The sequence below is a fragment of the Stegostoma tigrinum genome, chromosome 38 (genome assembly GCF_030684315.1).
Source record: "Stegostoma tigrinum isolate sSteTig4 chromosome 38, sSteTig4.hap1, whole genome shotgun sequence".
In the NCBI taxonomy this organism is placed as follows: domain Eukaryota; kingdom Metazoa; phylum Chordata; class Chondrichthyes; order Orectolobiformes; family Stegostomatidae; genus Stegostoma; species Stegostoma tigrinum.
The window spans coordinates 24,535,851-24,550,398 of record NC_081391.1 but is presented as its reverse complement, the minus strand read 5'-3'; the positions used below and the strand labels follow the sequence as shown (position 1 = coordinate 24,550,398).

The 14,548-nt window shown below is 48.4% G+C and overlaps 2 protein-coding genes and 1 non-coding gene across 3 annotated transcripts in view; all 3 read left to right on the top strand.

Annotated features, from left to right (window-relative positions):
• Positions 1-223: 223 nt before the first annotated feature.
• LOC132206418 (large ribosomal subunit protein uL3) lies at positions 224-7,779 on the top strand. Its single transcript, XM_059640537.1, has 10 exons — positions 224-247; positions 978-1,170; positions 3,094-3,262; positions 3,513-3,648; positions 4,201-4,387; positions 4,677-4,837; positions 6,514-6,615; positions 6,708-6,803; positions 7,385-7,504; positions 7,677-7,779. Exons 1-10 carry the CDS (start codon positions 245-247, stop codon positions 7,719-7,721), a joined length of 1,212 nt encoding a protein of 403 aa, XP_059496520.1. The 5' UTR covers positions 224-244; the 3' UTR covers positions 7,722-7,779.
• LOC125447338 (small nucleolar RNA U83B) lies at positions 4,513-4,605 on the top strand. Its single transcript, XR_007246545.1, has one exon. It is a non-coding gene; the product is annotated as a small nucleolar RNA U83B (small nucleolar RNA).
• A 3,035-nt stretch (positions 7,780-10,814) lies between the features above and the next one.
• The window catches only part of ift27 (intraflagellar transport 27 homolog (Chlamydomonas)), an 86,253-nt gene continuing 82,519 nt past the window's right edge, over positions 10,815-14,548 (top strand). The window contains exon 1 of the mRNA XM_048521383.2: positions 10,815-10,969. Coding sequence (XP_048377340.1) covers positions 10,936-10,969 — 34 coding nt within the window. The 5' untranslated portion in view covers positions 10,815-10,935. The remainder of the gene's footprint in view (positions 10,970-14,548) is intronic.

The following is a 14,548-nucleotide window of genomic DNA, read 5'->3' as shown; positions in this document are numbered from 1 at the left end:
TCAATAAAGTGTTAAAGGCAGTGACATAGTTTAATTGTTGAGCTGGAAAATAAATCAACCAAGAAAAATCGAAAAGCCCCATTTTAAAATGCATACAAAATAATTGTAAATTAAAGATTGCAATTTGTATTTTGTTATAAATTGTGAAAGTAAAAGAGTGGCGTCGTTGGCAGGAAGTGATGTGTAACCGGGGTATAAAAGGGAAGGCGCAGCCATCGCTCGCTCTTTCAGGTTACTCTGAGAAATGGTGAGTTTGGTGTTTTTTAATCTGATCAATATCATAGCCATCCGAGCATGTCGAACCTTAATTCGAACAAATGCACGTATACACGATTCTTAATAACACAGCCAGTATGGTATTGATGGAATTTTTTTTTGACGATGATGTTAAGGAAAGTGTTTTAACACGTTTTAATTCCGACCCGATTGCCCATAAAATGGCGGCGGTTGACTGTGGTTCAGAGAATGCAATCCGAGTTCAGTCCGAGCCATCCTGCTCACATGAGCCGCGATAACCGACTATATCTTCGTCGTGTGCGGCTAGTTTCAACTTTGTGCTGTTATTTCCTGGTTTTTGTATTTGGATCAGATGCTCACGATGGGGTTAGTATGGTGTGTTTAAAGCTGCCTCCCCCCCCCCCCCCCAATGTTGAGCCCCACTTACTAGAGAAATGGGTCAAATCCTGATGAGGGTGTGAACCCAAGAGCTCATGCCCATAGGAAAAATAGCAATGTTTCTGATGGTGCTAATCCTAATAGCAGCCTAATTTTGTAGCAACATAGGAATTTAATAGAGGCTGATTCAGGATGTATGAATAAAGGTCATTGTGATGCTGTATCATAGGTTTATCTTTGAAGTGTACCTTCTATAAAGTTTTTAAGGAATGGTCCTTGGGGGAAACAAGTTTCTCTTTATTTCCAGTTTGCAACATTTGGGATGATCTTCCTCAACTTTAAATTCTTTTTCCTGTGTACAGTCTCACCGCAAGTTCTCGGCCCCCAGACATGGGTCTTTGGGCTTCCTGCCCCGAAAAAGGAGCCGAAGGCACAGGGGAAAAGTGAAGAGCTTTCCCAAAGATGATTCTTCCAAACCTCTCCATCTGACTGCCTTTTTGGGTTACAAGGCTGGCATGACTCACATTGTTCGTGATGTTGACAGGCCTGGTTCAAGTAAGTACAGTAATATTCTAATGTTTCATAGTGTGTAAGTGCAAACTTTAAGTATAGTCTCTTTTTAATTGTGTGATCACTGCATATTCGTCCTGTACATGCCAAACTCTGCAGGGTTTGCTTGTGGGGTAAGGAGCCCCAAGTTTATGAAGCTGTTACAGGCTGTGTTTGTGAATTTGTAGAATCTTTACAGTGGATAAAATGGCCTTTCAAGTTTGTACTGACCCCCTGAACAGCATCCTATCCAGACTTGATCCCCAACCCCCACCCTGCCTAAAATCCCCATAAACGCCACACTTCTTGTGGCTAATCCACTTGCACATCCCTGGATGCCGCATGGCAATTTAGCATGGCCAGTTCATCTAATCTGCACATCTTTGGACTGGGGGAAGAAACCAGAGTCCCCAGGCGAAACCCACATAGACACTGACATGGGGAGGTGGGAAAACTGCAGATGCTGGAGTCAGAAAATTGGGGAGCTGAAGGAACACAGCAGGCTAAGCCGTATCAGAGGAGCAGGATTGGGTTGGGACCTTCCTTTAGCAAGGAGAATGTGCCAACTGTGCACAATCACCCCAGCCTGGGATTGAGCCTGGGTCCCTGCTGATGTGAGGCAGCAGTGCTAACCACTGAGCCACTGTGCTTGTTGTGTTTTTGGTTTGAAATCAAGCTTTGCCCCTACAGTACTGGTCCCCAAAAATTGGCAGCTGTTTGAAGGCAAGAATATCTCCAGTGTCATTTGGATGCATAGTGTGTTTGGCAGCATGAGAGAGGAACAGGTTATTTGGACCTCCTGCGTCTGATCTGTCATTCAGTAGGATGGCTGTGATTGGAGTTAATAATGACCACAATTTTCCACCTGACCCCCCCCCCCCTCCCCCCCCCCCCCCAAACCTTCAATGCCCTTCTAATCAAAAACTGCCTTGGGGCTAAGCTGATTACAGTTTGCAGGTAACTAGCTTTACTTTGATTATAAGTACCTAAAGCTTATGCCCTAAATGTCTTGGCAGCACTTTTGTTCATGGTACTTATTCACTTCCACCTTTTTCTTTGGAAAGATTTCTTGTGAAAAGCGTTGATCTTAAAAGTTGTGAAAATTTTTGGTGTTTTTTTGGACTTGATGTATGACCTTCCACTAAGGAGTGGATGAACCTAACACTTTAAATAGTTGAGATAACAAGGTGTTAGAGCTGGATGAACACAGCAGGCCAAGCAGCATCAGAGGAGCTGGAAGGCTGACGTTTTGGGCCTAGCATCTGCAGTTCCTACTGTCTCTGAAACACTTTTTTAAATATTTAATTTCTTACCCAAGCACCAATTCATCTTGGTGTTAATATTTAAAGATCAGCAACCCTTCATTAGAACTGGGTTTGCTCCTTCGAGCAGAATACTAAAGGCTTGCATTCAAAAATGCAAAACTATTTAATGATTAAAAGTGGTGCTTAGTTTGGGGAGAAGCGTTTGATGTTTCATAACTCCCTGCTTTAGTTTTGAGAGACCAAATAGAATAACTACACATGATGATAAACTCGACGGGCGGTCATAATTCAGTCACCTGTGGTGCTTTTGCTGAATGTCGAGTATGCTGACTGTAGTGCAATGAAATGGGTACACTTCTTGAATATAATTGTTCCTCAAATGATGCCCTCAAACAAGCTTGCTAATTGTTTTTGTCCCTACACCAAAACATGAAGCTACTGTTTGCATGTTGAAAGTCTCTCCCAGTGGGTACGCTCGGTCTATCTGTTCAAATTTTCTCTAGCTTGGGTACCTGGTTAAACCAGCCATGCTGTGCTAATTGTATTATATTAAAGCAAAATGCTGGCACTACTCTGCTCTGACAGCATTTGCATAGAGAAATTCTCAATATGTTGGGTTCATGGGTTTTTTGTCAGAATGTTAATTTTTTTCTGAATTTCCTAGAGGTGAACAAGAAGGAGGTGGTCGAAGCAGTCACTGTAATTGAAACTCCTCCAATGGTAATTGTTGGTCTTGTTGGCTACATTGAGACTCCCCGTGGTCTCCGAACCTTTAAGACCGTCTTTGCTGAGCACATCAGTGATGAATGCAAGCGTCGATTCTACAAGAATTGGTAAATATGTCACATAATTCCCAAATCTTACAGTTCATAAAGATGATGCGGAAAGGTGTTAATCTGGATTGAATAATCAGCAGCTCCGCTCGACTATGGCAACATAGGTCGATGAGCTCCAGGCTCTGAATGTTGGAGGAAAGTGTCCTTTTGATCCCAACAATGAGCCGACCTGCTTGGTGCTGATTCCTTCCGCTCACAATTGTGTGATGAAGGGTTGCGCCAATGTTCTCTTCTCTCTATATAAAAGGTACAAATCCAAGAAGAAGGCTTTCACCAAGTACTGCAAGAAATGGCAGGATGAAGATGGCAAGAAACAATTGGAGAAGGACTTCAACAGCATGAAGAAATACTGCCAAGTTATTCGCATCATTGCTCACACACAGGTAAGCACCAAAGCTGAATTTGAAAGGAGGCTTGGGTACGGAAGCTTCTGTTTGCGATTTCTGGCTTGCTACCTTTTTGTTTGTTTTGGATTTTAATACCTGTTAAATTACTTCGGGATACTCAAACTTTTGTTTCACAAAATCTTAATAATAAGGCCACTTGATTTAGTGTTTTTTTAAAAAAATTTAATCCCCATGTCATGTCTTCAGGGGACAAGCCAAGACCATAAGTTTGTGTCAGGTTTTGTGGATGGTGTAGAGTGTTGTTTCAGCCCTCTAATTCTGGGAGAGTTGCATATCTATTCATAGGAATGGTTATAGTGAAACATTCCAACCTGCTTCACAGAAGTCTCCTGTAAACGTATTTGACACCAAGCCATTCCTAAAGAAATATTAGGGTGAGTGGAGGTGATTTTGAAGGCCGTCAGTTTATTTTAGGCAAGCAAAGATGTGCTGGTAGTGGTGGAGCAAATTGACTTGATTAACAGAGGGAAATATCCCACTCATGTTGGCTTGTTCTGATTTGTTCATTGGAATGCTTCATCTCCACAGATGCGCCTGCTTCCCTTGCGTCAGAAGAAGTCCCACATCATGGAGATCCAGCTGAACGGTGGGACAATTGCTGAGAAAGTTGATTGGGCAAGAGAGAAACTGGAACAGCAGGTTTCTGTTAACCTGGTGTTTGGTCAGGATGAGATGATAGATGTCATTGGTGTTACTAAAGGCCATGGCTTCAAAGGTATGGAATCTGTGAATCAGCTGCTTAGTTGGATGGGTCTCAAATGATTGTATTTTGTTTATGTGCATAGGTAATATGCCTTTTTAATGACACTTTTGTTGACCATTGTCACACTTCACTGTTGGAGCATTCTGTGATGATAACATGGAATATATGTTGGTAACAGCATCTGACTCTGATGAGGAGCCATTCCATGCTGCCTTCCTTCTGAGATCTCTGTTTCAGGAGTAAATGAAGAATTGTCAACATCTTGGGTATTCACTAATTGGTCTGTTCTCTGCCTCCCCAGGGGTCACCAGTCGTTGGCACACAAAGAAACTGCCAAGGAAAACTCACAAGGGGCTGCGTAAAGTTGCCTGTATTGGAGCTTGGCATCCTGCCCGTGTAGCTTTCTCTGTTGCTCGTGCAGGTCAGAAGGGATACCATCACCGTACAGAGATCAACAAGAAGGTAAGCACTTTAAAGTCAGTGGGTGTGGAATCACAATTGTCTAGATTGGATCAGAATGGCTGTTGCCCCTCCCTAAAGGATGCTAGCTGGGTCTCCAGTCCAAGTTTATTCTTAATGTGCATTTCTGAATTCACAATGTACAGGAGCAGAATTGGGCTGTTTTGAGTCAGCTCTACCATTTGATCATGGCTGATATGTTACTCAGTCCCACTTTCCTGCCTTCTCCCTGTAACCTTGATCCACTTAGTAATCAATAACCTATCTATCTGCCTTTTAAAGACACTCAATGACTTGGTCTTCATAGCCCTCTGCAGCAATGAGCTCCACAGATGAAATATCCTGCATCTGAATAAGTTCCTCCTCTCCTCAGAACCTAAAATAGCACAGCACAAGAATGGGTCCTTCAACTCTCAATGTTGTGCCAAACATGCCAAATTAAACAAGTGCCTTTTCCCTGCTCTTGGTCCTGTAACTCTCTGTTCCTTTCATTTTCATGTATTTATCTTAAGAGTTTCTTAAATGACCCTATCATATCTGCCTCCACCACCATCCCTGGCAGTACATTCCACACTCATACCACTCTTGTCTGTCTTTTTAAAAGACAACATACCTGTCATCTCTTTTTGAACTTTGCATTTAAAAGGCAAGAGGGGCATTGGCTCTAGCATTAGACATTTTGAAGTCTTGCGAGGGAAAATGGTACGTACTGACAATCAACCCTATCTCTGCATCTCATAATTTTATAGACTTCTGTCAAGTCTCCCTTCAGTTTTTCTAGCCTCCTTGTAGTTCAAACCCTCCAATCCAGGCAGTAACCTGGCAAACCTTCTGAAACCGTGCCAAAGCTTCAACGTCGCTATTGTCATGTGGTGAGAATTGAATGCAATAACATTTTTGGTTCAGTGACACTTACTATAAAGCTGTAACATGGCATTCTAACTGGTACTCAAGTTTCCTGGCTAGTAAAGGCAAGCATGCCATATGCCTTTACCACCCTATTTTACTTGTGTGGTCACTTCCAGCGAGCTAGGGACTTGAACCCCAAGATTCCTCTGTCTTAGTTCTCAAGAGTTGCCTTCACGCTTAAGGTTGTGCCCCTGGGTCCTAGTCTCCTACTAGTGAAAACATTGCCATATCCACTCTATCCAGGCCTGGTATTCTGTTTGTTTCAATCAGACTCCCCCTCATCCTTGTAAACTCCCAAGTACAAACCCAGTGTTCTCAATTGTTCCTCATGACAAGCCCTTCATTCCTTAGATCATGGACCCACTCCAAGGTCAGCACATCCTTCCTTTGGATATGGGGCCTAAAACTACTCAGTGTTCCAAATGTGGTCTGGCCAGAGCTGCCTTCAATGTCAGGCGTACATACATGCTGTTGTATTCTAGGCCACTGTAAATGAATGATAACACTGCTTTTACCTTCCTAACTGCCAGCTGAACCTGTCTCTTAACCTGAAGAGAATCCTGAGCAAGAGCCAAAGCTGGGGTTCCAGGTTTCTTTGCAAATGGTGCTGTTTTTTTTTTTGGTCAGAATGACTGACCTCTCAATCCTTAATTACAGTACATTCTCAAAATTGCTTTGCCTGAAATAGAAATTCTCACACCTTGTCTCTGAATGCGTTTTACCAGGTTTCCTTAAAATGTGAACTAAAACTCAATTCTTTACCTTTTTAGATCTACAGGATTGGATCTGGTTACCAGACCAAGGATGGCAAGCTGGTGAAGAACAATGCTGCTACAGAGTATGACTTGACAGACAAGAGCATCAACCCACTAGTGCGTTTTTAGCAAGCTATAAATGACATTCCAAATTGTAGTTCATGTCATTCTAAGACTGTTGTGCTAACTGCTGTTTTCAATCTCATCAGGGAGGATTTCCTCACTATGGTGAAGTTACCAATGATTTTGTAATGGTGAAGGGCTGTGTTGTTGGTACCAAGAAACGTGTGCTTACGCTGCGTAAGGTAACTACTTGTTATCTTAATATGAATACATAGTCAATCTTCCCCCCTCGGTTAAAGATTGTAGCTGCCCTTGAGCATTTTCAGCTTTCCCCATAGATGGCCAATACTCTGCATCATTAACTTACCATGAGAAATGGGAGTAGGAATACACCTGTCAAATCTACTGTAGAGTTCACTGACAAATGTTGATCTTTAGATTTGACTGCACCTTTCTGCCAACTCTCCATATCCTTTTGGTTGTCAGAGACAAAACAAACTTGCCATTGAATATAATTTAGTGGTACCCCTGGGATGCTGAGTAGCTCTGCAGGTAAAAGCAACACTACTAGGCCCATAGTGGCTTGTTCCTAGGTAATAGTGTGCATACTGCCATTCAGTCTCTGATCAAGATGCTCTGTAGATGCATGATTGTGACAAAGGCATGGCTAATGTATATCCATCTCTGGTCTCCAGGTGAGATGCTATTCCTGTTCTAAGTTGGTGTGCAGACAGCCCATGTTTCTGTCTCCTCCACCCACCCCACCCATAGTTTTAAGCTGGTTGTGGTACAGAATATTAAACTGTAATGTTCAACCCTGCAGTCCCTATTGGTGCAGACAAACCGCCGTGCTGTGGAGAAGATCGACCTGAAGTTTATTGATACCTCTTCCAAATTTGGTCATGGCCGCTTCCAGACCCTTGAGGAGAAGAAGGCATTTATGGTGAGTGATAAATTAATCAGTGCAACTTTCCTGTGGTGTGCCTTCAGATTTTGTAAATTGACTTGCACAAGACTTAAGAACTGTTTTGTAGTTGCAATGAACACATGTTGGGGTTTTTGTTTGAAACTGCCTTGCCCAGCTCTTTTTGATATTGGTATTGTTTTGTTTTCAGGGACCACTGAAGAAGGATCGCATTGCCAAGGAAGAGGCTGCATAAACCATGGACCAATTATAACATTGTTCCAGTGTTCAATAAATACCTTTTTTAAAGAAAAGACCATTTTGGTGTTCTGTGTTCCTACAGTCCTGTATGGCAGTCAGGATGTGATTTGGTTAAATTCTGTGCTACTTTATTGACACTACTGCTGTGGCTTCTGTTTCCCTTCCCATAGTTATCAGACTAATACCTTGACTCGGTGGGTTGTGTTGAGGCATGGTTGGATTACCTGTGGGGTGTTTAATAAAGTGACTGGATTTGAAACAATCCTGACATCCCTTGATGGAGTTGATGTGGCAATGGGTTTTTTCTCTCTGGGAAAGATCTAGAACTAGGGGTTTGCCAGTTTAAAAAGGTGAGGCAGTATCTATCTTGAGGGTTGTGTATTTTGAACTCTCCCTGAAGATGTGATGGAACTAGAGTTCATCGAATATTTTGAGGCAGAAGTAATTCTTCAAGCAAGGCAGTGAGAGGTTCAGCAGGAATGAAGGTTTGAGATTGTAATCAGCTGTGAACTTAGTCCCTTGGACCTGCTTTGCATTCTATGTTCATATGTCTAAAAGCGCACAGCGTACAAGCTGAGAGTTTGCTTCTGTTATCCTTTACCTGCATGTAGGCTTTATTAGCTTTGCAGACTACGGGGCTGAGGCACTGCCAATGGAAAGGAAAGGGGTCATCTGGATAGTAGAGATATTGGCAAGGTAGGGTGCAGGGTTTAAACCCTAAGTTGAGGCCTTGAAGTAACTTCTAATCAGGGCATTGCTTGACACAAAGCCAGCACAGGCCAATGATACCATAAGTTGGTATATGGGATCTTTGCCCAAACAATGCCATCTGCTACTAGCTCACTGAGACAGGATGCATGAGCCAAAATAAGCCACTTGGCCCGTTGACTCTGCCATTCAACTTGATCATGGCTGATCTGATAACTGTCCCATTTCCTGACCTATCCCCATAACCTTTCATTCACTTAATGTTTAGAAATCTGCCCACCTCATCCTTCAACATTGTTGCCAACATAGCCTTGAGCCCTCTGCAGTAAAGGGGTCTCCAAACTAAATACCCTTCAGGTGGGATGGGCAGAGAAAATCATCCTCTGGTCTTTGGGTGTCACGTCCTGATCTTTGCTTCTCACTGGTGAAATAACCTTTCTGTATCTACTTGGTCAAGTATCTTTAAGAAACAAGCCTTTCAGCAGTAAGATCACTTCATTCTCATGATATTGGTACGTGCTCAACTTGCCCCTCCAGACAAGTCTCTCCATACCTGGAATCAACAAAGTGAACCTTTTCTGGACTGTCTCCAATGCCTGGTATACATTGGATAAAGGGACTAAAATTTGTCACCTGTGGTCTGATCATTGCCCTTGGTGTAGTTTAACTAGATACCTTTTTTCCTTTTAAAAATAAATGGGCATTCTCTTTGCTTTCCCTACATGCCAGCTTTTTGTGATTCAAATCAAATGTGAACAATGTTGGTGTTATGATGCCTTGTGATACTATGAAGACCTTTTTTAAAATCTACATCTTTGACAGGTCACCCGAAGCTTATGTCATGGTCATTTTTGTTTGTAGTTCTGTTAGCTAACTAAACATCCCAAAGTACTATGTAAATGTTACATAATGCATTTGTCACAAGTTGAGATAACACTGGAGCTGGCTGAACACAGCAGGCCAAGCAGCATCAGAGGAGCAGGAAAGCTTGACGTTTTGGGTTGGGACCCTCCTTCAGTCCCGACCCGAAACATCAAGCTTTTCTGCACCTCTGCTGCTTGGCCTGCTGTGTTCATCCAGCTTCAGTGTTATCTCAGATTCTTCAGCATTGGCAGTTCCTATTATCTGTCACAAGGTGAACTTGGGGTTTGGGGAATTCACTAGATTTGTTATTAGAACATAGAACATAGAACAGTACAGCACAGAACAGGCCCTTCAGCCCACAATGTTGTGCCGACCATTGATCCTCATGTATGCACCCTCAAATTTCTGTGACCATATACATGTCCAGCAGTCTCTTAAATGACCCCAATGACCTTGCTTCCACAACTGCTGCTGGCAACACATTCCATGCTCTCACAACTCTCTGTGTAAAGAACCTGCCTAAACGGTGAAAACTTGTTTTGCATGCTATCCAGGTGAATCATACTTGGACATGAGTAATTGTAGGATGAAGCACATAGCTGATTTTTAAAACATGAGAAATGATATCTCTTTTGAAGAGTGGTGAATACTGAGATATTGAGTAAATTTGATGAAATACTTTGGTAATGGGTTGACAGGTCGGGGGAAATGGAGTCAAGATAGACCAGCGGTGATCACAGTGCAGGCCTGGGACTGAGAGCCTAGGTCTGCTCTGAGTTCTCAATTTGTAATTATTGCAGGAGTATTTTACTCCAACAGAGATTTAGAACTTCCCAGCATGGAAGCTATAAAATATCTGAAAGTAATAAAAAATAAATTGCTGGGCTCTAGACTGGCAACTGTCCTTCCCCTCACTGATGCTGCCATACGTTCTCCAGCATAAAATGTGAGGCTGGATGAACACAGCAGGCCAAGCAGCATCTCAGGAGCACAAAAGCTGACGTTTGGGGCCTAGACCCTTCATCAGAGAGGCTTCTAAGATGCAGCTTGGCCTGCTGTGTTCGTCCAGCTCCACACCAGCAGCTGCAGTTCCTATTATCTCTGAACACATTCTCCAGAACTTTGTTTTTGTTTCACAGCATCCATACTTCTGTTTTATATACTTAAGTTTTTTTTTGCTATCTGAGAAAAGAATATTCTCGTAGGTTCACCTATTTATCCGTTTCCCAAAAAAAGTTTTTAAAACCTGGCATTGTTATCACAACCTCAAGATACTGTAAACACGTGGATATGCTGAGCTCCTCGCTTAACGTCACAGATATCCAATCACTTTGGACGGCAGTATGACGGACGGCCTCTAGACCAATTACAGCGTGAGGACACCTGATTGGCATCCCAGACGCTCAATCATGTAGCAGAGGGTTGCGACGGACGGCGAGTTGGCCAATTAATATCGGGTACACCGCCCACGGGGCCGGGACCAATGAGAGGAGGCGAGAGGAAGTTGCTAGGGCGGTGTAACCAAGGAGGCCTGATGGCGGTTTGCGGCCTAAAGTGAGGCCTGGAGTAGGAGCCTCCAGGTTTATTGTCGATGGAATGAACCGGTTCATGGGCTTCCGAACCGAGCAGGAGGAGACATGGTGAAACTACGAGCTAAATGTGTGCTCGCAGGTGAGTGAAGGGTGCTGGCAGGACATTACATTTTAGAAGCGCCGACCCCGTCCCTGAGTGGCTCCGGTGCCAGAGCGAGCGATTAGTCACAAATTGTGTTAATCCCAGGGCAGCGGTTAAACAGCGAACAACAAAATCACAACTTGGCCTGTGTGTGATATCAGCGCTCCCTCAGTAATGACCCTCCGACAGTGCCCACTCCCTCAGCACTGACCCTCCGACAGTGCCCACTCCCTCAGGACTGACCCTCCGACAGTGCCCACTCCCTCAGTAATGACCCTCCGACAGTGCCCGCTCCCTCAGTAATGACCCTCCGACAGGGCCCACTCCCTCAGTAATGACCCTCCGACAGTGCCCGCTCCCTCAGCACTGACCCTCCGACAGGGCCCACTCCCTCAGTAATGACACTCCGACAGGGCCCACTCCCTCAGTAATGACCCTCCGACAGGGCCCACTCCCTCAGTAATGACCCTCCGACAGGGCCCACTCCCTCAGTAATGACCCTCCGACAGCGCCCGCTCCCTCAGTAATGACCCTCCGACAGGGCCCACTCCCTCAGCACTGACCCTCCGACAGGGCCCACTCCCTCAGCACTGACCCTCCGACAGGGCCCACTCCCTCAGTAATGACCCTCCGACAGTGCCCGCTCCCTCAGCACTGACCCTCCGACAGGGCCCACTCCCTCAGTAATGACACTCCGACAGGGCCCACTCCCTCAGTAATGACCCTCCGACAGGGCCCACTCCCTCAGTAATGACCCTCCGACAGGGCCCACTCCCTCAGTAATGACCCTCCGACAGGGCCCACTCCCTCAGTAATGACCCTCCGACAGCGCCCGCTCCCTCAGTAATGACCCTCCGACAGGGCCCACTCCCTCAGTAATGACCCTCCGACAGGGCCCACTCCCTCAGTAATGACCCTCCGACAGGGCCCACTCCCTCAGTAATGACCCTCCGACAGGGCCCACTCCCTCAGTAATGACCCTCCGACAGGGCCCACTCCCTCAGTAATGACCCTCCGACAGGGCCCACTCCCTCAGTAATGACCCTCCGACAGGGCCCACTCCCTCAGTAATGACCCTCCGACAGGGCCCACTCCCTCAGTAATGACCCTCCGACAGGGCCCACTCCCTCAGTAATGACCCTCCGACAGGGCCCGCTCCCTCAGTAATGACCCTCCGACAGGGCCCGCTCCCTCAGTAATGACCCTCCGACAGGGCCCGCTCCCTCAGTAATGACCCTCCGACAGTGCCCGCTCCCTCAGCACTGACCCTCCGACAGTGCCCGCTCCCTCAGCACTGACCCTCCGACAGTGCCCGCTCCCTCAGCACTGACCCTCCGACAGTGCCCGCTCCCTCAGCACTGACCCTCCGACAGTGCCCGCTCCCTCAGCACTGACCCTCCGACAGTGCCCGCTCCCTCAGCACTGACCCTCCGACAGTGCCCACTCCCTCAGTAATGACCCTCCGACAGTGCCCGCTCCCTCAGCACTGACCCTCCGACAGTGCCCACTCCCTCAGCACTGACCCTCCGACAGTGCGGCACTCCCTCAGCACTGACCCTCCGACAGTGCCCACTCCCTCAGCACTGACCCTCCGACAGTGCGGCGCTCCCTCAGCACTGACACTCCGACAGTGCCCACTCCCTCAGCACTGACCCTCCGACAGTGCCCACTCCCTCAGCACTGACCCTCCGACAGTGCCCACTCCCTCAGCACTGACCCTCCGACAGTGCCCACTCCCTCAGCACTGACCCTCCGACAGTGCCCACTCCCTCAGCACTGACCCTCCGACAGTGCCCGCTCCCTCAGCACTGATACTCCGACAGTGCCCGCTCCTTCAGCATTGACCCTCCGACAGTGCCCACTCCCTCAGCACTGACCCTCCGACAGTGCCCGCTCCCTCAGCACTGACCCTCCGACAGTGCCCACTCCCTCAGCACTGACCCTCCGACAGTGCCCACTCCCTCAGCACTGACCCTCCGACAGTGCCCACTCCCTCAGCACTGACCCTCCGACAGTGCCCGCTCCCTCAGCACTGATACTCCGACAGTGCCCGCTCCTTCAGCATTGACCCTCCGACAGTGCCCACTCCCTCAGCACTGACCCTCCGACAGTGCCCGCTCCCTCAGCACTGACCCTCCGACAGTGCCCGCTCCCTCAGCACTGACCCTCCGACAGTGCCCGCTCCCTCAGGACTGACCCTCCGACAGGGCCCGCTCCCTCAGCACTGACCCTCCGACAGGGCCCGCTCCCTCAGGACTGACCCTCCGACAGGGCCCGCTCCCTCAGCACTGACCCTCCGACAGTGTGGCACTCCCTCAGCACTGACCCTCTGACAGTGCCCACACCCTCAGCACTGACCCTCCGACAGTGCCCGCTCCCTCAGCACTGACCCTCCGACAGCGCCCGCTCCCTCAGTAATGACCCTCCGACAGTGCCCACTCCCTCAGCACTGACCCTCCGACAGTGCCCACTCCCTCAGTAATGACCCTCCGACAGTGCCCACTCCCTCAGCACTGACCCTCCGACAGTGCCCACTCCCTCAGCACTGACCCTCCGACAGTGCCCACTCCCTCAGCACTGACCCTCCGACAGTGCGGCACTCCCTCAGCACTGACCCTCCGACAGTGCCCACTCCCTCAGCACTGACCCTCCGACAGTGCGGCGCTCCCTCAGCACTGACCCTCCGACAGTGCCCACTCCCTCAGCACTGACCCTCCGACAGTGCCCACTCCCTCAGCACTGACCCTCCGACAGTGCCCACTCCCTCAGCACTGACCCTCCGACAGTGCCCTCTCCCTCAGCACTGACCCTCCGACAGTGCCCTCTCCCTCAGCACTGACCCTCCGACAGTGCCCACTCCCTCAGCACTGATACTCCGACAGTGCCCGCTCCTTCAGCATTGACCCTCCGACAGTGCCCACTCCCTCAGCACTGACCCTCCGACAGTGCCCGCTCCCTCAGCACTGACCCTCCGACAGTGCCCACTCCCTCAGGACTGACCCTCCGACAGTGCCCGCTCCCTCAGCACTGACCCTCCGACAGGGCCCGCTCCCTCAGGACTGACCCTCCGACAGAGCCCACTCCCTCAGCACTGACCCTCCGACAGTGTGGCACTCCCTCAGCACTGACCCTCTGACAGTGCCCACACCCTCAGCACTGACCCTCCGACAGCGCCCACTCCCTCAGCACTGACCCTCCGACAGCGCCCGCTCCCTCAGTAATGACCCTCCGACAGTGCCCACTCCCTCAGCACTGACCCTCCGACAGTGCCCACTCCCTCAGTAATGACCCTCCGACAGTGCCCACTCCCTCAGCACTGACCCTCCGACAGTGCCCACTCCCTCAGCACTGACCCTCCGACAGTGCCCACTCCCTCAGCACTGACCCTCCGACAGTGCCCACTCCCTCAGCACTGACCCTCCGACAGTGCCCGCTCCTTCAGCACTGACCCTCCGACAGTGCCCGCTCCCTCAGCACTGACCCTCCCACAGTGCGGCACTCCCTCAGCACTGACCCTCCCACAGTGCGGCACTCCCTCAGCACTGACCCTCCGACAGTGCGGCACTCCCTCAGCAC

What these genes read in the sequence shown, in the direction of transcription:
- LOC132206418 (XM_059640537.1), top strand. An exon ending in CGTCGATTCTACAAGAATTG is followed by an intron (nt 3,263 to 3,512) that starts GTAAATATGTCA and finishes TCTATATAAAAG; the next exon opens with GTACAAATCCAAGAAGAAGG. An exon ending in AGGAGAAGAAGGCATTTATG is followed by an intron (nt 7,505 to 7,676) that starts GTGAGTGATAAA and finishes TTTTGTTTTCAG; the next exon opens with GGACCACTGAAGAAGGATCG.